The sequence below is a fragment of the Vidua macroura genome, chromosome 6, assembly GCF_024509145.1.
Source record: "Vidua macroura isolate BioBank_ID:100142 chromosome 6, ASM2450914v1, whole genome shotgun sequence".
NCBI lineage: Eukaryota > Metazoa > Chordata > Aves > Passeriformes > Viduidae > Vidua > Vidua macroura.
This window is the reverse complement of record NC_071576.1, coordinates 61474165-61501218: the sequence shown is the minus strand read 5'-3', so window position 1 is coordinate 61501218 and position 27054 is coordinate 61474165. Positions and strand designations below refer to the sequence as shown.

At 53.4% G+C, this 27054-nt stretch overlaps 1 protein-coding gene across 17 annotated transcripts; it reads right to left on the bottom strand.

The window, feature by feature from the left end:
• Position 1: 1 nt before the first annotated feature.
• On the bottom strand, positions 2-25643 carry PAX6 (paired box 6). 17 transcript variants are annotated; one of them, XM_053980906.1, is made up of 13 exons: positions 25485-25643; positions 21417-21537; positions 18868-19010; positions 12125-12255; positions 11187-11228; positions 10878-11093; positions 10134-10299; positions 5680-5838; positions 4811-4893; positions 4414-4564; positions 4175-4290; positions 2003-2153; positions 2-1124 (listed from the first exon to the last, which is right to left on the bottom strand). In XM_053980906.1, the coding sequence occupies exons 3-13, from the start codon at positions 18878-18880 to the stop codon at positions 1039-1041; spliced, it is 1314 nt and encodes a 437-aa protein (XP_053836881.1). In that variant the 5' UTR covers positions 18881-19010; positions 21417-21537; positions 25485-25643; the 3' UTR covers positions 2-1038. The 17 variants fall into 17 exon arrangements, with proteins under 17 accessions (XP_053836881.1, XP_053836882.1, XP_053836883.1 ...); XM_053980907.1 differs by lacking the exons at positions 21417-21537; positions 25485-25643 and adding an exon at positions 19214-19257; XM_053980908.1 differs by lacking the exons at positions 21417-21537; positions 25485-25643 and adding an exon at positions 19115-19169.
• Between the last annotated feature and the right edge of the window lie 1411 nt (positions 25644-27054).

Genomic DNA, 27054 nt, shown 5'->3' with positions numbered 1-27054 from the left:
ATAAGGTTAAAAAGAAAATAGTATAATAAAGGAAATACAAAGGCTTTGGCATGGTTTTTACAATCAACAATGGTTAATCTTGATATGTAGTTGTGAACAACTTCAAAACACTTAAGTTTAAAACTCTTGCAAGCACTTTTAATTGATTAGGAATGAATTCTAGATGCACAAAGATGATTGGACTGTGAACAGTAGTACAACTATATCTAAGAACAATTAACTCTTGCCGACCAAAAAAGAAACGTATGATGCATGAAAATGTGTATAAAACATCTATAGAATATTCTTGTCAAATATAAATGAAATTAACTTTATTATAGAAATCATTCTGGGAGATTTCTAGGGAAGACAAATACTTACATTTCGACATAAAACAAATCGGATTATATCGAAGACACAATCTACCTTTTATCTATCAAACTCTTTTCTTCATCGAAGCTCTCTCTTAACCCCTGTTTGCACATAGCTTCAGCCGTTAACAACCTTTGGAAATACCAACAGATATTTTTCTTACATAAATCTAGTGCGTATTGTTCCAGGTTTAATTATATGCAATGGAATGATACAAACTTGGAACATCAATCCATATTCTATGAACAGATTGGTAGAAGTATTCGATATATCTTGATAAAACTCTTAAATTCGTTAAATTCGTGGCAAAGCTTGTTGATCATGGCTTCTTTTTTTTTTTTTTTTCCTTTTCTTTTTTTTTTTTTTAAACAACTTCATGACCAACACAGATCAAACATCCATCCAGTCTACATTGTTCTTTTTTTTTTTTTTTCATTATAACATACAAATGCCCATTTACAAATAATACACCAAAATGAATAAAAGTTTGGATACCAAAATGAAGATTTGTTCCAACTGATATAATGCCTTCAGTGTACAAAGGTCCATGTGAAAGTCTTTTCCATGTGTTACAGCATAGGGCACAGTTGCAGTACAGAAGTACTCTGAGAGCCATTCTTCCTTTATAAAATACTGCTGAACATCCAACTGTTGTCCATATAGTCATTTACAGAATTAACACATGTTTTACTGTAATCTTGGCCAGTATTGAGACATATCAGGTTCACTGCCAGGAACTTGAACGGGGACTGACACTCCAGGGGAAATGAGACCTGAAAATCCAGAGGGGAAAATGGATATTTTAGTTTTTTCTATACATAGCACAATTTTTGCTTTGCGGTTTCACGGATTTGAGCTTGTATTCCAGTAAACATCAAATCTCACCATCTACCAGCCTGTGGAACCGGGGGTTAGGGGTGTATATATTTTAAAAATTATGCACATCTCAGGGATTATAAGGTAATAAATAAACTTTCATGCTTTGAGATAAATGCCAGAGCCTGGGCTCATTTGTATCAGTTGAGAATTCAGCCCAAAATACACTGAACAGTTCTGTTCTATTATTTTGAAAAGATGTTTTTGATTGCTCCTGTTTCTGCTGACTCTTGCCCTTTTTTGCCCTGATTTGCCTTTTTTATGCATGGGCTAATATTTCTACAGGTTCCCTGCCTCTTTGATAACTTCAAACCTTTAGCAATAAATAACGTCTGACACAGACACGGTAAAAATGTGCCCAGTACTGCAAACAGTTTCACATACACTTAACCTCACCACTGTGGATACCTCTGCTGAAATGTAATGCTAAAATAAATGCTGATTTAGAATTTAATTATACAGGGAAGATTTTGGGGGATGGGGGGCTCACTAAAGAGCTTGCCTCTGTCCTGCTATTTCCACACCACCTCTGTTAATCAGCTTTCTTTCCGTCTAGTCCTCCAGGAAGCAGCTTAAAAATCAGAATTTTCTGGCTCTAGTTTGCAAGGTTATGCATTTTCATCTTCTGCCTGGTATGGCAGCAGCTCATCCCAACAGAGAGACCTCCCCCGGTGATGGGGAGAGACTTCTCACAGGGAATACAGGTGAAAAGCCTGATGGCTGGGGCAGGGAAGGCAGGCTGGCAGGAAGGCTGGGGGAGCAGGGGGTCACTCACCTGTGGAAGTGGTGCCAGAGGTGCCCATGGGCTGGCTGTTCATGTGTGTCTGCATGTGAGGAGGGGTGTATGTATCATAGCTCCGTCCATTCACCGATGGACTGGTGGGCAGCATGCAAGAGTAGGAGGAGGTCTGGCTGGGTACCGGGGGCTGTGGGGGCAAAGCACAAAGTGGTAAGTGGCCCTGCAGGTAAAGGCAGCATCACACTCTTGGGCACGGACGTGCCAGCCCTCAGACAGCAAAAAATGAGCTTCAAGTTTCAAATTCAGGCACCCCGGTGTAAAGACCTATTTAGGAGCCCAACCAAGCAGGCCCTTCATGGAGGCTTTTGGGCTAAAAACCAGCGTGGACCGTGCTGGCGCTTTTTCAGACAGATCCCTACATCCAGATGCTGATGGAGGTCTTACATCCCTAAGCCTGAGTGCTGCCCTTGTTTATATCCATGTAAAATGAAGATGTCTCCTACCATTTGCAGCCAGAGACAGGGCCAGCATCTTACCTCGCACTTAGTGCTGTAACTACAAGGTAATTAACATTTTAGTTGTAGTTGTAACTAGCATGTAAATAACATTTTAGTTACCTCTCACTTGGTGCTGTAACTAAAATCACTCCTCTGAGGCACAGAGGCTGGTCCTGCGTCTGCCAGCGTGGGGCACATACACACAGACCACGTGCAGGGCTGGGGGGACCAAGGCTTTGAAGGGGAACCCCCAAACCCCATACACACACGCGCCTTGATCCCCATCAGAGCCGCAGCCGCCCCAAACCTGTGCCAGCCTCACCCCAGAACAGACATCTCCATGTACCTCAACTCCAACCCCTAAAACCCAATTTGCCAGGGGGAACAGCAGCTGGGGGCAGGGGCAGAGGGATGGCACAGTGCCAGGGAGGGACCAAGCAGGGGCTTCTCCTGCTCCAGGCTGCTGGTGAGTGGGGACCAGCGCAGCCTTGACCCGTGGAGGTCAAGGTATTCCCAGCCCGAGCGCACGAGACCCGACACGTCTGCACACAGTTCCTGTCTGCACACCCCTGCCACACACCTTCTCCAGCAGCACTGACAGCCCCACTTGCTTTGGGACAGCACTCAACGCCCCGTGCACCCGCACAGAGATGCCAGCGGCTCCCCGCTCCGAGCCCGCGTGGCTGCCCTGCCACAGTGACCACGTAGGCAGCGTTTTCCAGTGAGGCTGTGCCCCTGCCCAGGTGCCCGGTGGTGAATCAGGGGCCTCCTGCTTTCCCCAAGGGTCCGCTCCTGGATCAGCCTTTTGATCTTTTGTCATTTGCTCCCAGCCCGCTGCCGGGGACGGCGCCGCCGGCCTCCAACGTCACGAAGCAGCGACCTAGCCAACGCCGCTCCTTTCCACAGACTTGCAAGACTCTAACTTTATTTGGTTAATTTTGGTTCAGCAATTAGTAACATCGTAATTGCCGCAGCGAAGGAGTCAGGCTCTCTAATCTGCTCGCCTGTCTCTAGCAGTGGTCAATGCTGTGTGCCTCAGACAAAGCTGTAAAACTCCCGTAATTGGCCAGCACCTTCCTAGGCCAGCCCCACCATTAAAAAAGGAGGAATTTTGCATCTGAAAGGTCTATAGAAACAGACCCCAAAGGAATAGATTTCTTCCTAACCCAGCTGGTGATCAGCTAATGCTTTCAGGCATGAGGATTGACAGCTCTTGCAATTCTGGCTTAGCTGGCATAACCACTGATGCTAATCACATCCTTCCCTCTCTCAGGTGTTCCTAATGTGCCGCTGCCACGTTACCTACATCCAGAAGGTCGGGTCCCTCCAGCAGCTTATTCAGGCAGCAATTTCCACAATATGGCATCAGCAAGTTCCAGAGGTTAACCACTTTTTTTTTTTTTTTTTCCCAAACAGCATTTTTTTATCCCAGATTTGTTGCCTTGCAAATCTGAGGACTTTTCTCTTTAAAAACCTGAGAGAAGTGCTTGTTGAGCAGCACATCTTTCAGTGCCCTTTCCCTTCTGATTCCCCCAGACAGGGCATCGTTTCAGATGCCAAGGAAGCCTTTGGGTGCTGGTTTCCCCGCAGCGCAGTTCGGGTCTGTAATCCTTCATCGTGCAGAGGAAGGGTCCCCACCCACACTCCCGCCCAGCCCAGGGGCTACCAAGTCCCCAGGGAATGTCGTGCCCTGGCGTGGCACTGGACTTACTTGCATAGGCAGGTTGTTGGCCATGGTGAAGCTGGGCATGGGCGGCAGCGCGCTGTACGTGTTCGTGAGCGCCGTGTCCGTCCTGCCCAACATGGAACCTGATGTGAAAGAGGAAACTATAATAGAATAGACAGATAGATGGAACACATTAGTTTAACCACAATTACAACTGGCAGCACAGCCTCAGAGTCTCATTTGGCCCGGAGGATGGACGGACGTGAGCGGGTTGGCGGCATTACCGGGGGTGGTTGGTTGTGGGATCGGCTGGTAAACGCTTGTGCTGAAACTACTACTGATGGGAATGTGGCTGGGAGTGTTGCTGGCTTGTCTTCGCTGGTTTCTCAGCTTCTCTTCCCTTCTCCATTTGGCCCTTCTGTTGGAAAACCACACCTGGAAATACAGCATTTGAGAGACGTGAGTGACCTTACAAGGACTAGAGGCACAGGGCCTCCCCCAGGTAGCTCGAGAGCAAAGCAGCGGGTGAAAGCAAAGACAGCTGCTGCTATTTTCCTGAAAGAGGGACATGGGCAAATACCTGATCATAAATATGGGTTGCCCCATGCTTTGAGGAGCCAGAAGTAACAAAATCAGAGTAGTAATAGTAAAAATAGTTGTAATTGCAGGGCAAATCAGTACCTGTATCCTTGCTTCAGGCAGGTCTATTTTAGCAGCTAGTCTCTCTCTTGCAAACACATCAGGGTAGTGGGTCCTCTCAAATTCTGCAGAAGGAAATATTCTTGCATTAGCTGCAGAGCTGATGTGGCTGGCTGCAGAACCAGAGCTGCTCCTGTGCTGCCTGTGCTCTAAATGCTCCTAAGAAGCATCACTGTAAGGGCAAAGCTGAGCTTTCCGCCTGTGTGTTAGCAAGGAGGACGCCTTGCCTGCTGGGGAGCACTGCCACGGGGATGGGCAGGCTTGGGTGCAATGCTGCATGTCTCAAGAAGCAGCGAGGGCTCCTGCCTCCACCGAGGGGGTCCCCAAGGCAGCTCTGACCCTGTCACCAAGAAGCGAAATGGCACGTCGCTAAATAACAGCGCAAAAGGAGGACAGAGCTCCGCGGCGGGTCGGAGGCGAGGTGCGCCCGGGCTGGCCAGGGAAAAGGGCACCTGCTCCCAGCCCCGGGCACTTGGGATGGGGAGTGAGCATGGGGGCAGGCATGGAGGACTCTGCCAGCCCCCTGCCTGCCCTCGCCTCCCCAGCGATGCAGCACAGCGGACGGGAGGAGAGTTATCCCCCAAGAGAAGCCCGGGGTGCAGCATCGGTGTCATCTGTGCCCTGAACACTTTGCCTTTGGAAACCATTTTAACAGCTTTCCCGGGGCACGCCACGGCCACCAATGAATGTTTGGAGCTCTGTGAATAAAAGAGCGCGGAGGGAGCCACAGAGTTTAAATATATACATATATATATAAGGCACAGGAATGCTGTGCTTACGTTCAGCTGGTAATGTAGTCGGGGCACATTTTGTTTTCTCTCCTGCTTCGGCCGTAGGAAAATGTCACTCACCTTTCTCAAGGGCTTCGATTTGCTCTTGGGTAAAGGATGTCCTATTTCTCTGCAGCTTCCTTTTCAGCTGGAGTCTCATTTGGGCCTCGTCTGAGTCCTCTCCATTAGAGCTGATGGAGTTAGTGTTTTCCCCTCCTCCCTCCTGTTGCGGACAGCCATCTGTGGAACCGAGAGAGTCAGAAAGTGAAATGCAGGTACCCTTGTTTGAAGATCCCTATCAGAGAAATAATGCAACTGGAAACGAGTTCAGCCATGTTTGCTGACACCCTCCCTTAAAAATGTCTCGGGTATCAAAGCAGCACGGCGCTAATGGCACAGGTAACACAGAAACATTTCGGTTTCCAGCCTTATGTAAACATCGGAGATGAGGAATTATGATCACCTGGTCTTAATTTCATTTTGTTTTCCCTCTGGAATAAAACCTGCATAAAAATACTTTCCCCTGAAAGAGATTCTTTCCATGAATCCCTGGTGGAGTGCCATGGCAGTCTCCTCCGTCTGCTGCATTTATTTACCTATTGCTATATTTAAAATAGTGATGTTCAGTATTTCAGATTATCTATAATCAGTAATTCCTATCTAATCAATTAGATGTTGATAGGTTTGCAGAAAATGCTATTAAGAAACCAAACCAAGCTTGTAATCTTTTTAAAAAAATATTTATCCAGTTTTTATTTGAATTCTGCACAGTCAATTTCATTTTAAAGGTTGTGAATTTAGAAGTGCCTGCATTGTTCTGCAGTTTTATTCAACTATTGTATGAGTGTGCATTGCCTTGACACCTATTACTGAGCACAGCTGTAATTATATCATCACCAAGAACAGGCTATAATTGCTGAAAATGGAATTTTATATTTAGATAAAAGGACTGTCCATTCTTTGTAATGTGTTGCACCAGAGAAAAGTAAGATTTCTTTTAAAATTTTAACATGTAATTTTAAAAGAAATAGTAGCGAGTTCACTAACTAGCTAAATACGCTTGTTCTGCAGCTGAGCGTTTGGCATACCATTTAAGTGGTACATTTTTAATTAGGGCATTTCCACCACTTTTAATGTAATTTCTGTCATTAAACAGGGGAAAGTTTCATTGTGCTCGGCGCCCGGGCGGAGGCGGCTGCGGCCCGGGGCCGGCTGCTCTTGGGGGGCTCCGCGGGCACCCCCGGCCGCCGGGGCCGGAGGGACGGAGGCTGCCGGCGAGGCAGAGAAGTCGTTGTCCTAAATGAGCTCTCCCTCTCCTTTCAAAGCATATTTTTCGAAGCGTTTTGATGTCGCATAAAGAGGGAGCCGGGGTGAGGGACGCATGGGCTACTTATGCTAATTCCCTTGAAAAGTTACGCCAAAAATAAATAGCGACACTCCCGCGACATCCTTTAAATATTGTGGGAAATCAACTTTAAAGTAATATCATTTATAATCGGCGAACAATGGCCCCGGTCTTCAAAGCTCGGGGGGAATTGTGACAGGATCTGGTGGGACCCTTTCAACCACTTTGAAATGTTTTAAAACCCGAACTTTCTCCTCCATTTAAACACAGGGATTCAGCGGCCGTGGTCACCATATGGGCGGCCGCAGCCCCATTGAGGCGGCCGGCGGCGGGTGAATAGCGGGGGGGGCGGGGGGAGCCGCCTTTCAGGGCACACAAAGCCCCGGGCCCGGGGACGGCCGCCGCGGCGGGGCAGCGCCCTGCCAAGCGCGGGTGGCAGCGCCGGGGGCCGCGCCCGCCCGCGGAGGGGCCGCGCTCACCTCCGCCACCGCCCTCATCCATCACTGTCCGCTCGGGCCGCGCCCGCAGCGCCCGGGGGGCCCCCCCCCCACCCGAGCCGGGAGCGCTCCGCGGAGCGCCCCGAACCTGCCGGGGAGCGGAGGGAGCCCAGCGGGCCGCTCCCGAACCGGGCGCCCCCGCTCCGAAGTTTTGAGGCCGTACTTTGCTGGCGCCCCGTCTCGGTGCGCTCCCCAAAATCTTTCAGCCAGCTTAAAGTTTCACCTAAACTCGCTTATGGTCATTTCCAACCCTGCCCCGGACAATTAAGATATCTTCTTTTTAGACACACACCCCTTTTTTTTTTTTTCTCTTTTTTTTTTTTTTTTTTTCTTTGGGTTTTGGTTGTTTGGTTTTTTTTTAAAGCCCCTAAAAGAAGCGATCTCAATAGGGCTGTTCCACCTTCCCGACCTAATCCGTAAGAAAGCAAGTGAATGTCCGTCCCTATTATCCTATAGCCAGACCATCTGACGCTGGGTATAGGATTTGTTTCCTGGAAAAAAAAAAAAAAAAAAAAAAAAAAAAAAAGACGCTGGGAAATAAAATCATTCCTTAGTTTCTTAGTGTCTTAATCAGTGAGGCGGAAAACAAGCAAAAAAAGATAGCAAACCAATTGCTGCACCTCTCAGCTATAGAGCCGGGATCAAAACATTGTAGCATCTGTTGAAAGAGAAAGTGTCTAAATCCTATAGAAGGCTTTAGTCTTATAAGAGAGGGAGGGGAGAAAAAAAGATAAGAAACAGTGTCTCGGTGATCCCTAAAACCACTAAATCACTGGAGAATTTCTCCCGGATAGAGATGTCTCTTTTTGTTCTGTCAGCCCTCATGTATCCATTATTTTATTCACTGCTGCATGGCGTTTATCAGATTGAGACCATATTTGTACCCCTCTGAGACCTAACCTCGCCTTATGCTTTTTGAGTAATGGACTCTTAAAATCCAGTAACATACCCCTGCAAGGGAAAAACATTAGAGGGAGCATGAATATTCCAGAGGAAATCCATTTTATTAATTTTAATTTTGCCATGCGGATGTTTTAAGCGCCTGCCTGCCTCCTCCTCGCCTCTGCTGCCCACGCACACCCGCGCCCGCGGCCCGAGCCAGCCCTGCCCGCTCCGCACCGCTTCATTTTGGGGTTTCGGACAGGGCTCCCGAGGCCCTCCGGCCGCGCACGCCCCTGCCCGGGGCCCGCGTTCCCCTGCGGAAACTGCGCTCGTCCCCGCGCCACGGGAAGGGGCCACCACTGGCCCCCAACGAGCCACCGGCCCCCCCAGCCCTCGCCTCGGGCACGGGCGGCTCCGCCGCAGCGCGGCCCAGGTGCGCCCGCACCGCACCCGCGCAAGGGCTGGGCCTCCGAGCACCGAAAATTCCCCATTTAACGCCTTTCCTAAGACAAAAAAAAAAAAAATAAAAATAAAAACCCCAAAAGCGCTCCCCGGCGGGAGCGGAGGGCGCCCGGCCGCCGGGAGCCGCACGGGCGGAGGGTGCGCTGCCCTGCGCGGCAGCGCTGCGCGCCTCGCCTCTCGCTGCGGGCAGCGAGCGAAGGGAGCCGGGGCTGCCGGGAGAGCCCGGCCGGGCCGGGGCGCTCAGGTAAGGGCGAGGCGAGGGCGGCTGGCGGCAGGAGCCGCCCCGGCTCCTGGGGTGGACATCGGGCAAAACAAAACGCCAAAGGAAAACCCCGCAACCGGACAACAAAAAAAACACCGAAGTGGGGGTGGGGGGAAGCGAGGGCTCCGCTCTATCTTTCTAGTGTCCTTCATAGACTGTTTTCTTCTCTTAAAACTGACATGTCTAATTGGCAAGCGGTGCCATATCGTGTCCAGAGGTCTCCTGTGGAACATTTCTACAGCTGTCTCCTTCAACTAGACGCTTATTCATGTCGCCTTAATGAGAAACAAAACGATCTCTAATGAGCAATTACATAGCGACAGAATTGTTCCCATAACAAATTCTTGCGTGTGACAGAAACATCCTTTGTACCAGATATTCCGCACACTGTTACCGATTTTTTTTTTTCCTTGCGGGGTGAAAACAAAAAGCAGGTTGTTGTATATAGACACCTCTTCTAAAGGAATGACCAGAGCCAGGGAGAGCCGAGCCTCAACAGAGCCCGCATTCAAAAAGAAGCCATTAACCATCTTAAGTATGTAACGTAACATCCCATTATCCTTCATATTATCCCCTTGTCATTCCTACAACAAATACCTATTAATCTTCAGGATAAACAGTTTCCTATATTTACAAAGTTGTTTCGGGTCCATTGAGGAGGAATTATAATCAGCCCTACGGAGATAGTTACCGATCGCCCCGGCTTCGGGGAGAGACCCCGGCGCGGGAAGGCGGCCCGGGCAGGGAGAGGGAGCCCTAATTACGGGGCGATGGGCGAGGTTAAGGCTCGGCCCCGGATCCCGCCCGGCCGCCGGCACCGCAGCTCGGCGGAGACGCGGCTTTGGCAGCGGGTGCTGCCGGGCTCCCCTGCCCACCGCCGGGCCGGGGCCGGGGCCGGGGCCGGACGCCCACACCGTGCCACCGGCCCGCACCCACCTGCCCGCAGCCGCCCAGGGAGGCGGCGGCACGAACGCCCGCCACCCTCCGCCCGGCGGCCGGGGAAGGGGCAAGGGCGACCCGCGTCGGGGCCACCTCCACCGGGCGAGGCCGAACCGAGCTGGGGAGCGGCGACCGCGTTGTCCCTTACCTTGTGTGGGCTGCCCGGGTACCGAGGTGCCGGGATACCAGCCGGGTCGGGTGCCCCAGGTCCCCGTCTGCCCGTTCAGCATCCTTAGCTTGTCGTACATCCCGTCGGCACCCATCTGTTGCTTTTCGCTAGCCAGGTTGCGTAGGACTCTGTTTATCGACGACACCTGGAAGGCAAAGGACAGGAAAGGCAATGGTAGTGCGGTAGCGCGCTCCCCGCCAGGCACCCGCGCAACGCCCGCGTCCCCCTGCGCAGCGGGCGGCTCGACCTGGGCGCAAGTCAAGGCTTCCCTGAGCGCCGGCTGCGCGCTGCGGCCGCCCCGCACCGCCGAGTCCCAGCCGCCCCGACTCGCTCACTGCTGCTGGTGGTGGTGGTGCAAACAAACAAACAAACCACGGGGGAGGGGGAAGGAAAAAAAAAAAAAAAAAAAAAAAAAAGCAAAGGGGAAAAAAAAAAAAGCCCCAAACCCAACCCTGCAAAACCAGAGTGATGGCTCCGACTGATGCTTGCGGTCCTGAGGCGCCAGGCGCAGGGGTGACCCGCATATTGTTTTTTATTTTTTTTTTCTCCCTCCTTAAAGGCATTTGTCAGATTCTGTATGAAAAAATGCGTCTGACCCTGCCACATGCAAATGATGTGAACCTGCTATCCTCTCTTCTGATACCAAAACAAAGGAAGCAGAGGCTCGCTACGGCTACCCAGCATTGTACACGGCACACAGGAAGGTTTTTTTCATGAACTTACACTGGGTATATTATCGTTGGTACAGACCCCCTCTGATAGTAATCTGTCTCGAATCTCCCACGCAAAGATGGAGGGGCACTCTCGTTTATACTGCGCTATTTTGCTTACAACTTCTGGAGTCGCTACTCTCGGTTTACTACCTCCGATTGCCCTGGGTCTGATGGAGCCAGTTTCGTAATACCTGCCCAAAATTTTACTCACACATCCATTCGACACCTGGATAGGGAAGCGGACAGAAAATCACATTATTAATAATTTCAAGACAAAAATAAAATTGTTTAAGTATGCATTAAACAATGACAAGCTTACGTTTTGATTGTCCAGCACTTGGACTTTTGCATCTGCATGGGTCTATAACACAAAAATATACCTTAAATGGTATGAGAACTTACTTAGAGAGTCTTTTTTTTTTTTTTTTTCTTAAAGAAAAAAAAATTACATTCGTGGCCCTACCCTCTACAAAAGTGATACTTTAAAAACATTTGGAAGAAAAAAAAAATCATCTGGTCAAAACGTAATTCTCTTAGTATCAAGGTTAAAATACGCCTTAAATGCGAACAATAGGTAAACCAGTCTAGTCTCCATCCTTCTCACTGCTCTTAGCCAAAGGACTTGAGGGGGAAGGGGTGAGCGAAGGGTTTTCAAGACCTACATTTACAAAATACCCCTGAACTGCGCCAGATTGCATGAATGTCCGTAAGGACAGATTCCGGGCTAAAACAGCGTGGCTTTGAGGGGGGTTCTTTTCTCTCTCTCTTTTTTTTTTTTTTTTCTTTTTTTTTAGGTATTGTTTTGCTTTTTGGAAGAAAAAAAAAAAAGTAAAAATAAAAATAAACAGTAAGCCACGCCAAATGCATACAGATATCACAAAATCATAAGTAAATACGGGGGGTAGGGAGGGAAGGAGAGGAAACTGAAATTATGCCGAGCCGTATAATTCAGTTTATTACAGCAAACTAACTGTAACGACAGCGCAGGTTATCACCGGATGGAAATAAGGGGGAACGAAAAGTAAAAATTTAAATATTTGCAAAGGCATATATATGTATATATACGCATCGAAAGGTCTATTTGCAGCAACAATCGAGCAGATGGATCTTTTTATTAGGCTGGAAGGCGGGTGGTGGTGGTGGTGGTGGGTGGGTGTGGGGGGGTCGCATTAGCGCCCGGGCGCCCGGCGGTGACACAGCGGCGCTGGAGCGGAGCGGACGGAGCGGTGGGAGGACGGGGGGCGCCGCCGCCTTCACCTGCAGGATCCGGGAGATGTCGCAGGGCCGGGCGCCGCTGTGAGCGAGTTCCACGATCTTCTGCCGCGTGGAGTCGGGCAGCGGCCTCCCGTTGACGAACACCCCGCCGAGCTGGTTCACGCCGCTGTGACCTGCGGGAAGCACAGCGCCCACCATAGCACCCTCCGCTCCCGCCCGAGCCGCGCAGCCCCCGCCGAGCGACCCAGCGCACCGCTGCCCTCCGCCCCGCTCCGCTCCGCTCCGCCCGGCCAGGCCGACCGCTCCCCGGCCGGCTCCGGCCCCGGCCCCGCCGCCATCCTCGCCCTCTGCTCCCCGGGAGCCATCGCGGCTCCGAAAATGCGTCCACGGCGCACTCCCCGTCTGAGAAACCCGCGGCAGCCACAAACCCCGAAACCCAACCCAAAAGCCCAGAATATTCCTGGCTGGTTCGCCTTGGGTTGCTCCTTTGCTTCGCCTTTTTTTTTTTTTTCTTTTCCCTCCTCCCCGCCAAAAAAAAAAAAAAAAATAAAAGCCCAAAGCCCAAGTCCAAGCGAGCCTGCCTGCATCCGCCCAGCCGCAGCTCGCTTCGCCAAAAGCAAAGCGAGAGGCTGCCTCGCCAGTGCCCAACCTGAAGCTCCAGGCTTTGAGGGTCTCCCTGGAGAAGCTCTGCTCTACGCGCTCTCCGCTCTCCTCTCTTTGGAGCCTCCTGATAAATTGACTCCAAGAGCCCAGGCTTCTTAGCAATAAATAAGCTCCAAATATAGAAGAGGGGGAAAATATGATGAGCCTCTCTGACATTTGTCTTTAAAATAAAACTAGCTGCACGTCAAGTTTGAGCTTAATTTCTGGAAATAGGCGGAAGTCGCCCCGGATCATGCATGGAAGGCTAATTGAAAAGATCAGTTGGAGCACTTGTGGCAGGCGTGTCACTTTATGACAGTACTCTGCTTTTGAAAATTGCATCGTCACGACAAATAGTAGCATGATAAAACGACCCTTTCTGTCCGCATTTGGATATCACTCAGACTAGATTGAACTCTACTCGCTCTCCCTCCGAGGGAGGCTGCGGTTTGCGGTAGCCGGGGGCTCTGCGCGGACACACCGAGGGGGCGCGCTCCCCGCGCAATGGATTCGAAGTGACATCGGGGCTGGGGAATTTGCCGCCCCGGCCCAGCAGCGCGGCCGGAGCTGCGACCTGCGCTCCCCACCGCGGGGAGGGAGAGGAGCCCCGCGTCCCTCCCCGCCTGTGCCCCGGGGGGCGGCGGGCTGCGCCCCGGCGGGCGGGCCGGCCCGCGGCGGCGGTGCGGGCCCGGGGGCGCAGTCCCGCGGCTGCTTCCCCCCCTGCCCTCGTGAACGCGTGCGGGGGGACCCTCGCCGACATAAAAAATGGCAGCGGGGAAAGCAAAATCAAAGTTTCACTTAAAAGGTTAAGCCTTAATCATTATATAATTTCCCTGGAGAGCGGTGTAGATCTCGCCCAGTGGCAATGATTATGCGCCTTGTATTCTATTGCTAGTCATCTAATAGGAAAACATATGGTGTCAATTTGGATGCTCTGCACCATATACACCCAGGAGTTATTAACACAAAGCCTGAAGAGCCCGCCGCGACCTTTAAACAAAATAAAGGCTTCACCCGAATGATATCTTTTCTGCGTTTTGCAGTGGCGATCCCAAACGGCCGAGTGAAGGCATCCCCCATTACCATAAACCCTCGGCACGCCACGGCCAAGGGCAGCCGCCGCCGTCCTTGCGAGGCACAGGTAAAACCTTCCCCGGGCTGCCGAGGCTCGCTTTTTGCTCGGGATAAATGAAAACACATCGCACGCACACGCAGCGGCCCCGGAAGATAAAAGAAGGAGAAAACCCCCACAAAGTGACATCAAAACAAACCAAATTTAAAAAAAAAAAAAAAAAAAAAAAGGGGGGGTGGGGGGAAAGACGCTTCATCCCTAAAACCTCTGCTTTTCCGGATGCTCCTCACACGGGGGACAACTTATTATTGGGTTTAAGGGTGGGAGCCGCGCGTCCCCTGTCAGGTTCCAGAGGAGCGCTGGGGTGGGGGCCGGCCGCTCCGCGCAAGGGCCGCGCAGCTCCACCTGCGCTCCTCGCCGCCGCTACGCGCGCAGGATGACGGGGCCCGCGGGGTGTGGGGCTCACCCCGCGGAGGATCCGCGTCCCGAGGAGATGAGGCCTACTCCGGACCGGCTGGGACCTCACCGCCAGTCCCTCCGCGCAGCCCCTTTCTCCGGGGCGCAAAGAGAGGCCGCTTCTCCCGGCCAGCACGCCCGACTCGGTGCCCCTGCTCTCCCGCCCTGTGCCAGCGCTGTCCCCTCTGAGAAGCGCGCAGGCCTATCCACGAGGTCTTAAACCGCAACAGCAACCCCAACAACAACAACACCACCACAAAAAAGCCTCTCCCTCCCCCCCCCCCCCAGAAAATTAATAATCCACAGAGGCATCAGCAAATAAACCCAGAAGGCGGCGAGGAGCTGCACCTAACGCGGAGTGGCTTTTTCCTGCCCAGCTCCCGCGGCAGAGAAGGCAGGGACGCAGCCTGGCCCGGGCCTGGCCCGGTGGCCCGAGAGCCGTGCCAGCGCTGCCGGGCCCTTCCCCGCCGCCCTCGGAGGTACCCGCGCCCCGACGGGGCGGGCGGGCGCCGCCGGCCGCGCAGGGCCCCGCTCCCGGCGGAGCCGCCTCCCTCCCCGGCCCGGCCTGAGCCCTCCGCCCCGCTCTGCTGCCCGCTCCTGCGCGCCCGCGGCCGCGAAGGGGCGCGGAGTCACTTACTGTTCTGCATGTTGGGCTGATAGAGCAGTATCCCACGGGGGTCGCCTATAGCAGTCTATCAGTGACAAAATAGGCGTTAATCAGGGGGAGGCAATGCACACGGTTAAGCTGCAGAGAGGCTAATATCTCACCGGCTAACTTTGTTATCCTTAGGCATCTTCCCCCGGTTCGTTTAAGGATTTGGGGGGCTTTAATACCTCAAGGCAAAAAATGTTCATATCTATCCCTAACTCGCAGGGGAAAAAAATTAAGAAAAGCAGCCCGCCAAGTGGTTTCTCGTTTTAATTGCATGCAGGTGGCGTATTGCCTCGTCGTTAGTGCTCTTCGCTGAGGTGGTGTATTAAGTGGAGCGACAACAATCACAAAGAGAGTCCGAAGTCATGTTTTTAAACTTGCCTGAAAGCGGGGTGGACTGTCCTCTCATACAATTTAGGGACTCGCACATCTGCGTGTCACTAGTTAAAGTCTTCCCTCTAGGACAAAGCAGAAGAAGTACATTAAAAAGTGTGCAGCGACGCCGGGAAGGTGTGCGGGGCGGCGGGACGCGGCCCGGGGGGAGCGGAGCGGAGCGGGGCGGGCGGCGCTGCGCGGGGGCTGCGCGGGCACCGGCGGCGGGGGGGGCACGGCGGGGGGAACCTTCCGCCGTCTGCCCTGCGTGCTGGGAGCGGGGCTCCATTTTTACCTCCGGGTATTTCCTCGAGGTTTTTTTTTTTGGTTTTGTGTTTTTTTTTTTTTTTTTTTTTTTTTTTTTTTTTTTTTTTTTTTTTTCCTCTCCCCCTTTCCGCGCGGCGCTAGCAACTTTTTCTCCCCCAAACTCCCCGTCTTGTGATTAACTTCTTTTTTGGTCTTTAGATCTTCCCCTTTTTCACTGTACTGTGACACACGCTGTCTACCTCGCCTCACTGCTTTAAAAAGTAAGAACAGGAGGGGGTGAGAACTGTTAAACAAAGCCTACAGAAAGCGAACAATGGCCTCCATTCTGCTCCTCTACCCAAACCCCGAGTGCAGAAACCCAGGCTCCTTAACCGGCCGCGCAGCTTCCCAACTCAACGGACCAACAACCCTCCAACTTACAAAGAGCAGAGAAACAAGCCCCTTCTCCCTTCATTAGTGCCTGCCTTGACCCAGCGCCTGGACAGTCCCCAGCGCCTTCCCCCCCACCCCCCCCCGCTCGCTCCCTCCCTCCCTCCTTCCTTCCACTACTCCCTCTCTCCTCCTCTCGCCACCTTCCTTCCCTCCCTCCTTTCCTCTCCCCCCCCCCCCCGCCAACCCCCGGCCCACTTATTTATTTATTTATGCGTCCCCATGTATTTATTTGAAATCGTCGCGGGGTGAAAATGGAAAAGTAATTTCTCGTTATAAATATCTGGCGGTAATTGTGTTACTGGTGCGAGTTGTTAGGGGTTGTAAAAAGATACAACAGCTCAGTGGGGTGCTCAATTGGGGAGGGACAATTACAATAAAGAGCCCATTCAAGGGGGTTGCTAAAAAAAAAGGAGGTAAAATAATGAAATAGTCGCAGCCTTCATTTTCTCTCCCTTTTTTTTCCGCCTAAAAATACTCATTCTCTTTCTTTTGCGCCTATAATGAATATTAATTTTACTCTTCCTGCATATGATGGAGAAATCAAAGAGGCACGTTTCCCCATTCAGGACTAGCCACGGTATAATTTATTAAGTAGCTTTTAGTAATCTTAAATCCATAAAAATAAACATCAAACAAGTACTTTCTCGCAGCGTGAAGACTTTAACTGGTAAATATTTACTGCTCTTTGGAGAGCTACCTGATTAGCAGCAGAGCAAGCTACACTGTACTTCAATGGAGACGTGGTGATATCTCCTTCAGCTGAACTGAACGTGAAGTCATCCCTTTAATACACCGAACACGTCTGCATAGACACACACCGGACGGGAAACCCCCCGCTCCAGACACGATTTCCTCCCCATATTTCATGCACAAATCATAAACGCGGGGCCTACGGGGCGAAAGGAGCCATCCGAAAAGGCACCAGCAAACTTCCAGCTCTCGGCTCTGCCCGCGCGGACCTCAGAAATGACACTGAGTGGGTTTAAAAGAAAAGAAGCGGGGGAGGGGGAGAAAGAGGGGGGAGGAAAAAAAAAAATAAAAAGCCGCGAAACAAAACAAACCCAAACACAGCCGAAAGCGGTTTACAATAGAGGGCGAGGGTAACCAAGGTCTTCAGCAAGGTAAGAGGAGGCGTGGGGCAAGGAGCTGCGTGTCTGCTCAGCAACTCGCCACCGCCTCCAGCCAGCGGCCCGGCAGCCCCGGCCGGGCCCCGCACCCAGAGCGAGAAATCGCCTCCTCCTGCCGTGCCCCGCGGCACCCCCGGGCCCGCGGCACCGGCCGGCTCCCTCCGAGAGCTGGGATGCAATTTGCCGTGCCCTAATAGGCCAGGCCTAATCCTCAACTCGGGTTTTAATCTCGAAATCTTCATATAATCTCGTGGCAGAAAGCATTTCCCCCCCCTCTCTCTCCCGGTGAAACCGTATTTAGGCGTTAAGGGCAAAGTTTCGCCTTCCCGGGGCAAACGCGAAAAAGATAAAATCGAATCGGTTTGCGATGAGTTGCTGGTGAAGGTCCGCAGCTATAAACATTTATTGTCAAAGGCCACTTTTATTATCTTATGCCCCTAAAATAGAGAAGATGCACTCACTTTTCTTCTCTAGTAGGTTGTTGTCGTTTTTCAAAACAACCTCTGCCAGGTACATTAAATCATTCGAGAAAGTTTGTTTTTAAACTTTCCAGAAATTATTCTTGCTCTGCGTGCCCATGAAACCCCTTCGTGCAAAGCGTTACAAGGTTAAATTCAAACCCAGATTTTTTTTTTCTTTTTTTTTTTTCTTTTTTTTTTTACAATTGCACTTGCGATTTAAAATGGAACCAAGTTTATTGTTGCGCTTCGCTGGAGCAATTATTTTTTTTTTTTTCTTGCATGGCGAAAAGTTTATAACTTCTTAAAAATTTAAAATAATAATAAAAAAAAGCTTTGCTGTAGTGAGGGATTGCAGAGGTGGATCAAAGGGGCTCTTGTAGAAATAAGAGATGTTAAGGGTTTTTAAATATATATAAAAAAAAATAAAGCATATCGATTTAAAAAGGGAGCAAAAAAAAATTCCCCGAAGCCGGGAGCACGACGAGCCCCGGTGCCGAGCAGGGACGGGGCGGCCGGCGGGGCCCGCCGTGCTCGGTGCGGGCCGCTCCGCGCCCCCGGCGCTTCTCCCGCGCCGGAGCTGGGAAAGTTGCCGGCACTAGGGACAAGTTGGGAAGATCCCCGGGTGGCTGATTAAAGCTGACAGCCCTTCAGCTCCGCTCAGCTCCCCGCCTGTACCGCGCCTGGGAGCTGACTTGGCCTAGGATATGGGTTCTTTTTTTTTTTTTTTTTTTTAATTTCTTTTTTTTTTTTTTCCTCTCCCCACGCAACTCTCCCGGCCGCTCTCCCTCTGTTTTTCTCTACCATCAGGAGTGAGCCTCCCCTAACCCAGACCGCAGAAGACAAAGCAGAAGCCGGGGACGGGGCCGCCCCGGGGGCAGCGAGGCGCCGCTTCCCTCCCTCTCTCCCTCCTTCCCTCCCTCCCACGCGGCGTGGCGTGGGGCCGGAGCCCAGCCCGGCTCCCGCCGCCCCTACGAGCCGGGCACCGGCAGCACCGGCACCGCGGACACCGGCGCTTGTGGTTTCCCTGGCCAGCAAACGCTGCGTGGGAATTACTGCTGCTGGTGTTGGCATTGGTTTCCGAGTCAGATGCTTTAGCTTTTCCAGAGGACACGGGCTTATGTGAAAGGCAGAAAGTTTGTGAGCTCCTGGGCTGGAAAGTTCCCTGGGAAGCTCTCCGGAATGCAAATGGGAATATGAGAGAGAAAGAGAGAGAGAGAACGAGAGAGGAGGGGTGGAGAGAGAGCCCTGCCTAAATATTAAAATGCGAGGAGGGAGAAGTTGGAAGAATAAATGAACAGACTCACCTTTATGAGGCATCCTGTCTTGTTGTCAAAGCTCCTGTCAATAGTTTAAGAGCGCACTGATTTGAAATGATGGTGCTTTAAAAAGAGTTGCCAGCAAAATAGTTTTTCTCCACTGAAGCTGCTGGTTGTGTGATCTTGAATTCCTGGGAAGGAGACAGAGATTGACAATAAAATGGGCTGTCAGTGACTGGAGAGCGAGAGATAAAAGAGTGTGTGAGTGAAGTGGGGAGAGAGAGGCAGAGCACACCTATGCTGATTGGTGATGGTTCAAGTGTATTAATGTGTGTGTGCCTTGGTCTCTGCCTCGCCTCCACTGCTCTTCACTGGCCCATTAGTGAAGCCTGACCTCTGTCATCATCTTCCAGCAAAACACTTCCTCCCTGCGCCCGGACCCGAGCGGGAAATGCGGCGGAGCCGGGGCCGGCGGTTCAAACCCACTAATCACTCCGCACCGTGCAAACGCCGCCCGCTCCCACCCGAATATCGCCGTATGCAAAGCGCCGCCAGCGCCTCCCCGCCGCCCATTGGCCGCCGCCGCCCGCCCCGGCCCAATTGGCCCAGGCGTTTGAATATGAATGCGCAGGGCCCGGCGCCGCCGCCGCCGCCCGCAGCCCGCGCCGGCCCCGCTCCGCTCCGCTCCGCCGGCCCCGCTCCGCTCCGCGCTCCGCCGGCCGCGCTCCGCCGGCCCCGCGCCGCTCCGCGCCCAGCCGCGTCCTCAGGTCGGGCTGGGGGAGGGGGCCGCGGTGGTGATGGCGGAGGAGGAGGAGGAGAAAGAAGGGGGGGGGGGGGGGGGATCAATTTGCATTTAAACAGTTCGCTCCAGTCCGACAATGGGAGATAAGGGGGAAATAACATTCAAATGGTAAAGGCATAAATATTTGGGAGACAGGCGCTTTGGCAGCGGGGCTCCCCGAGGCCGCCGCGCTCCTTCCCCGCTCCCGGCGCTGGGAGAGGGAGGCTCTGCCCGGCCGGGAAAGAGCAGAGCAAATACACCATTTACTTTGTGTATTGAGGGCTCTTGTGAAAGGCCCTGAAGAGTCCTTTACCAAACACTCACCAACTTCTCCCACGTGCCATTTGTTGACTAAGGGCTGCCGGGCTGATTTTTTTTTTTTTTTTTTTTTTTTTTTTTAAAGATCCCACGGAGGAGTTGGAGAAGGGCAGAGCCGGGCGCTGGGCAGTGCTGACGCTTTGTGCCCGTAGGAAGAGGCTTCCCCCCTCCTTCCCTCTCCTTTTGCAAGGGACCCCCTTCACTGGCTGCCAGAAACTCAAGGGGGAAAGTAAGTAAATGACTTTGCTGCTCTGACCACACACCACAAGTACATTTGTTGAATGCTGGACTATTAAGACACACCTCAGTAAACTCTAAAGCAACCCCTCAGCGCATGCATTTAAGGTTACACTGGGAGCACCAGTCCGAGCTCAGGGTGTCCCAATCGGTTATGGCGAGTGGTCCGGGGGGAGGGGGAAGGGGGGTCTGCATCGGGAAAAAAACAATTAAAAAAAAAAAAAAAAGGAAAAAAAAAAAAAAAAGCTTGGGGGAAAGAAAGGGAAGAAGGAGAAGAGACAGGAAAAAGAAATTCCAAGAGCCACCGCGGAAAGTGGAGAGTATGAACGCGCAAAGCATAAAATGAAGTCGTAGCCGCATACACTTGACTTCTCTTGACATGTGAAAAGTGCTAAAAGTCAAAGCTCATCAATAAAGTATCTTGAAATTGAATAAGAGCCCTGACAACCATTGCATTCTTAAATAAAGTACAATGAGGAGACAAACGACTCTGCCAAGGAGTTTGCATGTGAGTGAAAGGGCTCCTCAATGGGAGCGGGATAATGGGCTGCTCGGCCGTCATGCACTGTCATCCCCTGTCCCGCCGAGAAGCTGCCACCGCTCCCTAATAGCACAAAATGGGCTCTTAAGAGACTGCTGCCTGTCCCTCCGCCGCTCCCTTCCCTACCCTTCCCCCGAGCCGGGGTGCCGCGGTGAGCACCCCGCTCCGCGCCCGCCGGGGTTGAGGTGGGCACCTTCCCCCCGGCCCCTTCTGCAGCCGGGGGGCGGCCCAAGCAAAGCCTTTCCTCGGAGGATGCGGGGAAGGGAGAGCGGCCGCGCTGCTGCCCCGGGATCCAGCCGGCCCCACCTGCAGCAGCTCGGGGCTCTGCCGCCCTGGCCAGGCCTAGGTCAGCCTGCGGGGCTTGTTTCCTTTCGAGTTTTGCCCCGAGTCACGCGTTTTTGTAGACACGGAGCCGAATTCCGCGATGGACGCACGGGAGCGTTTGGGTGTGATGTGACGGGGATCCCCCCCTGAAGGTAAGGGCAGCCCGGCCGTGGGGCTCGGGGCACCCCAAGGGGGGCTCTGCCAACACCGGGGGCTCGGGCAAGCACTTCCCTCACCCGGCGGCCCCCAGCTCCTCGCCTCTTCCCCAAAACTTTCCAAAGTATCATCCGCCACCTAGTTGACCTGCCCGTGGCCAGGCATCCTTCCAGGGGCGCAGAGGAAAATTTCCAGAGCGGCAAAGGAGAAGAGAAACAAAGTCCAAAGTGAAGTACGAACCTGTGTGCCGTGTGCCTGCCCCCCCGGGCAGGGTGGGCGAGTCCCGGCGAGCCGTCCCGCGGAGCAGCCGGTCCCCTCCTAGTTGCCGCTGGCCGAGGCCGGCCGTCCCGCCGCACGCATCCTGCGGGCGAGAGAAAGAGCCTGCGATTTGTAAACTCGCACCAATCTCGGAGGATCCAAAGGGATGTTAAAAGCTGGGGTCTAGTCCTTTTTCTGGAGTGAAGTCAGTCGTGTCCGTGGCTTTTGATTTTTTTTTTTATCCTCCTCTCTGTTGTTGTTGTAAGGGTTTTTTTTTTTTTTTGCCCTGTTGCACTCCCTCTCTAGCAAATAAGAGATTTTTTTTTTAACTCTTGTCCACAGGGCGTTAAAGGGGGAAAAGAGAAAAACCACTTTGTCCGAAATTGGAGGCAAATATCATTTTTACAAGCTCTCAATTAGCCATCCCTTGGATTAGCACCTTCTTACGCCTCCTCGCCAGAATAAAGCAGCCGTAATCTTGTTGCTATTTCCCCCTCGGGCGCCGCGGGCTTTGTGCTCCCTCCACCCAAAAAAAACTTTTAACGCCCCCACCCATCAAAAAAAAAAAAAAAAAAAAAGAAAAAAGAAAAAAAAAAAAAAAAAAAGAATAAAAATCCCTCCCTGTGCGGGGAGGGGAGGGCAGGGGTGAGGCGGTGACGTCACGGCGGGGTGCGGGGGGGCGCCGCTGGCGCGGGAGCCCCGAGCCAAAGTTGGGAGGAAGAAAGAGCAGCGGGCTGGGCCGGGCCGGGCCGGGCCGGGCCAAGGCGGCAGCGGGGCCGCCCTCCCGCCCCGTCGCGTCCCGCGGGGCCGGAGCTGTCCCGGCGCCGAGCCCCGCGGGTCCGGCGCGGCTCCGCGCCGCCATTTTACCTCCGCCCGCAGCGGAGGGGCCGTGCGGGACCGGCCCCGCTCCCCGCGGGAGCGCCCCGGGACCTGCCGGGACCGCCGTGCCTGGACACCTCCCAAGGAAACGCTGTGCTTTTTCTTTTTCCTTTTTCCATCTAGCAGATTGCCACTCGCCGCTCTCCCTCCCTGCCCGGCCGGCCTGCTTTTCCTTTTCCTTTTTTTTTCCTTTCTTGTCTTCCTTTTATTTTTTTCCCTTTCTTGTCTTCCTTTTATTTTTTTCCCTTTCTTGATTTTTTCCTTTCTTTTTTTTTCCCTTTCTTTTTTTTCCTCTCTTTATTTTTTTTTCCTTTTTTTTTTTTATTTTTTTGGGAAGTGAATTTTCCACTTTTAAAATGTCTCCGCTCGCCTTTGTAACTGGGGGAGAGGGGCAGCAGTGCTGTGAGGTGCTCGGCGTTCCCCTCGCCCCAAAGCCCTGCCCTCCTGCAGGCTCAGACCGCCCCCCCCTTTTCCTCTTTTTCCCTTTTCCGAGGGGAGGGCTGCGCCGTGGGACCCCGCGGCCGTGGGACCCCGCGGCCCCGGCCCTCGGCATGGACTTAGGCACTCTTTGAAGATTTCTACTTTAAAATCCGCACGGGATTAATGTAACTAGCATTTTTCTGCATCTGGTTTTTGGGGTTTTTTTCCCCTCCCTCCACTTCTTTTTTTTTTTCCTTAACTATTCCAAACAAAAAGAAAAAAAAGGGCGTAATATAAAAATTGTTTAAAAACCAAAGGTAAGTAACTATTATACGTGGCAAGACGCGCCTTTTTGTTTGTTTTTCCTAATTAAAATAATTTTCACTTTTAAAATATGATCTCGTGCCTTGGTATTGATTTGTATCAAAGAGCAGCGTTTGCTTCCCTTTCGTATTTTGTTAGGTGTTGAAAGCAGAAAGTGCTGAGTTAGAAACTCCACTATCGTCTCGTTGTATTAATATCTGGGCTGCAAACTACCTTTTTTAATACCCAGAAAAATGCTTAAAGTCCTCTTGTCCAGTTCGGTCTAAAACTGAAGAGATACACAAATCCTGACGTCTTAGACTACAATGCTTTTGCCTCCAGGACACTTAATGCCTATTTGTATATGTAGAGACAGTGTTTGAAACCTATAATGCGCAGGACACTGAGTTAAGTGGAGCTTTTCTAGTTTATAAACAATCCGCGAAAAGTTTGGAATCGATTTAACCTCTTTTATGTTGGCCTTTTGCACGAGGCACAGCTCCGCATGGCAGGCTTAAAAAAAAAAAATTAAAAAAAATAAAAAAAAATAAAGCTTTCTGGACCTTGCCGAAGTCGCTCTGAAACTGGAAGACGGGCACACATCTCTCTGTACGAGAAAGCCTTTGATTATAAATATGGGAAAAGTGTCGCGCAACCAGACCCGCTCGAAAAGCCTTCAGAAAAGAACGGGGGGTGAAAGCTTAGCGCATCCTGACGGGCTTTTTAAATGCTATTGATTGGGACAAGCTGTTCAAAACCCCAGTAACAGTTAATCTGCCTGTTAATCAAGCCACTAAGGAGCTCAATGCGAGTTTTATTAGCAACTGGAGAACACAGGCGGCAGAAAGGATCAAAAGCCTACACCCTTGATATTTGTAAAACCAGCCTTTCCCAAAAATATATTTTCAATTACACAGTAATTCGGAGCTTATCAGGGCTCGCTCGCAGCCCCACGCAGATGGTTCCGCAGGCGCTGCCAAAGCCACGAAAGCAAAGGGAGCAGCGTCGCGCTGGCCCCGCCGAGGTGCGGGGTTAAAAATAAAGCGTTAAGGAGGTGTCCCGCTCTCGCCTCTCTCCCATCTCGGACCCTCCCGGCCTCCCGAAATAGCAGCAAAGCCTCCACATGGCAAACCACGAGGAAGCGACAGAGAAACTCCTCGTATTCACGTCAATTGTGTTATTCGGCTGAGGGGTGGAGGGCTCTTTTTCTTTTAAGCTGATTTACTGCGGCAAGTTTGCAGGGCATATTTCCCTTTGCCGATCCTTTTGGTAGAAGCTCTCATTTAATTGTTAAAAAAAAAAAGTTTAAATAGCGAGATTCGTAATTTGGAGAACCTAAAAGTTGGATTTCAATTAATCTAATGACCAGAAATATTATTATATCGGCTAAAATCAACATTTGATCTTGTCATTTTTTTTCAATGCAATCCGATTCCTTTATATGTCAGCGAGATATGCATATAAAAGACTATCTGGTCAGAGGTAATTATGTCACAGCTTTTTCTCGGCATGACAGCTGGATAAACACCATCTCCAATAAACATCTCTAATTAGGGAGGAGGATCTGAGATAGATGGTGTTTGATTTATTACTGAAGGAGAATGTCCATTTACCGGTATATTAGAGTGAAGCATCACAGGGAGAGTTCCCGCTAACGCGCCATAAGGAGTATTTGGAGACGCTCGAAGACAGGTAAGCGGTGTTTTAGGTTTTAAGCTGTTATTTTGTTTAGCGTTATTTCGGAGGAAGAACGGCCTTTCTAGGGCGCCTCTCTTTCCCACCGACGCCCTGATTTGGCAGAGGCACCCAGGGTTGGGAAGGCAACCCTGAGTTTGGGCGCCCGGAGGTGGTCGCCAAGAGGCGACCGGACCTTTCCAAGCCGAGCGGGGCGACCGAGCGTCCTCGGCGAGCGGCGAGCCGCCGGCGCTTCGCGGCGCAGAGCGGCCGGGACGCGGCCCCCGACGGCAGCCCGGAGGGTCAGGGACTCACCCGGGGCTCGCCTCCCGCAGCCCCGCCGCCGGACCCTCCTCCGCGGGGCCGTGCGGGCCGGGGCCTCCGTGCCCCGCTCCCGTCCCGGGGGCCGGAGCCCGAGCCGGGCGCTGTGCGGGGTCCTCCGAGGGGCGCGGTAACCCGCGGCTGCCCCCGCCACCCGAGACGGGTCACGGCGAGGGAGCGGGGCCCGGGTCACGGGGCGGGGGGAAGGGGAGGGGGCCGCGCCGCCCGCGCGGGGGAAGTTTGGGAAACGGCTCCACCGCCGGCCGCCCCCTCCGCCCCGGGGCGCCCCCTCCGACGGGCGGGCAGCGGCCGGAGCCGCTCCCTCCCACCCCCACCTGTTGTGCGGGGCTCCGGCCCGCTGCCCTCGCCTTCCCCGCGCGGGGTGGGGTGTGCGGGGGTCGGGGTGCCCGGCCCCTCCCGTCGGGAGCGGCCGGGGGCGTGCGGGCTCGTTACCTGTCAGCCGGAGCGGAGGGTCCGGGCGCGGCGGTCCCCGCGGCCGGGAGGAGGTACCTGGCGGCTCCGGTGGCCAATTTCCACGCGAGAACCTGCCACACAGTTTAAATGTCAATGACAGCAAAAGAGGGGTGCTGCCTTTGCACTAACTTTCCCTTAATATCCACGCCAGCGCCTCCCCCATTGGCTGGGCCGCCCCGGTGACGTCACGGCGGACAGTAGTTAGCTAATGAGACATTTTAGGCGACACGAGCGCGGACGGAGCGAGCCCGGACACCGCCCGCCCCGTCGGTGGGCACGGCACGGCTCGGCCCGGCCCCGCCCCACCCGGGGCTCGGCCGTGGGACGGGACCCCCTTGGTCCGGGGCGCCCTCGGGCAGCGGCAGGGTCGCTACCTCCTCCCCGCTGCCTCCCGGCAAACGGGGGGCTGCGGCCCGACGGCTCGCCCCAGCCCAGCCGGCAGCCGGGCCTATCCCCGGCCTCTCTAAAACCTCAGTTTTAGGCTGAGGTTTGGCTTCTTCCCCCCTTAAACGCGCTCCGCGTAAGGGACGCTCTTGCACGGGGAGCCCCCCCCAAAACCTGCCGCAGCCCCGTGGCTCCTGCGGGAACGCCGTGGCCCCCAAGCCCTCGGCTCTCCTGCGGGAGTGGGGTGCTGCCAGACGGGAGGGCGGCCGCGCAGCGCAGCCTGCCCGCAGTGTGGCACCTCCGCGGGCGGTGCGGGCCCGGCCGGGCTCCCCGTGCGCTCCCTCTCCCATTAGAGCGGGAGGGAGAGGCCGTTATTTGCACACACTTGTCAGGGTAAATAATTCATCGGCCAAGAGAGCCCCCACCCTCCCCCCGCCCGCCCCGCCGCCGATAGTTTTATTGAACTGCACTTAAATGTTTCATGAACCTGCCGCCCGACCCGGCTGGGGCGGGGGCTGCGGGCTCCATTAGCAGGAGGCTGGGTGGGCCGGGGGGTGCGGGGAGAGCGCTGTGCGGGGCGCGGGGCGCTGCCTCGGCCCCTGCTCCGCTCCCGAGGCTCGGGGAGCCACCCGGGGCAGGGATCCCGCTCGGATGCGGGGTGACCCTGTCCCTCTAGGCGGCCGGGCCGCGCAAGTCCCGCGCGTTTGGCAGGTAGCGACGGCCCCGAGGGCGCTGCCAGGAAGGGGTTTCGCGGCGCGTTTGGAGCCGCTGCCATTAAGGGGCTTGCGGCTCCCTGCAACCCGGCAGGGTCCTCCAGGGAAGCGTTGGAAACACCACGGCTCCCGCCTGCTTATCTGGCTGTCAATAAAAGGAGATGGCTCCTAAAGCAGGGCCAGGTGCTGCCTCCCCTGCTCTCCAGCGCGCCGCTCTCCAGAAACTGCTCAGGCGTGAAGCCAAGTCTGCTTGGCCAGGCCTCGGCGGAGGCAGGCAAACAGCCCCTCGCCAGCGCGCTCTGTTTGCCTTTTTATCTCCCAACAAAAAATAAAAAATAGGGACAGAAAGAGGGAAGCGAGGCAGGAAGGTGGGGGAGCGTGGGGAGCAGAGTCCGTATCTGGCCGAGAGGTCGCCTACAAAAGAAAAAGGAATTAAAATGATAATAATAAAG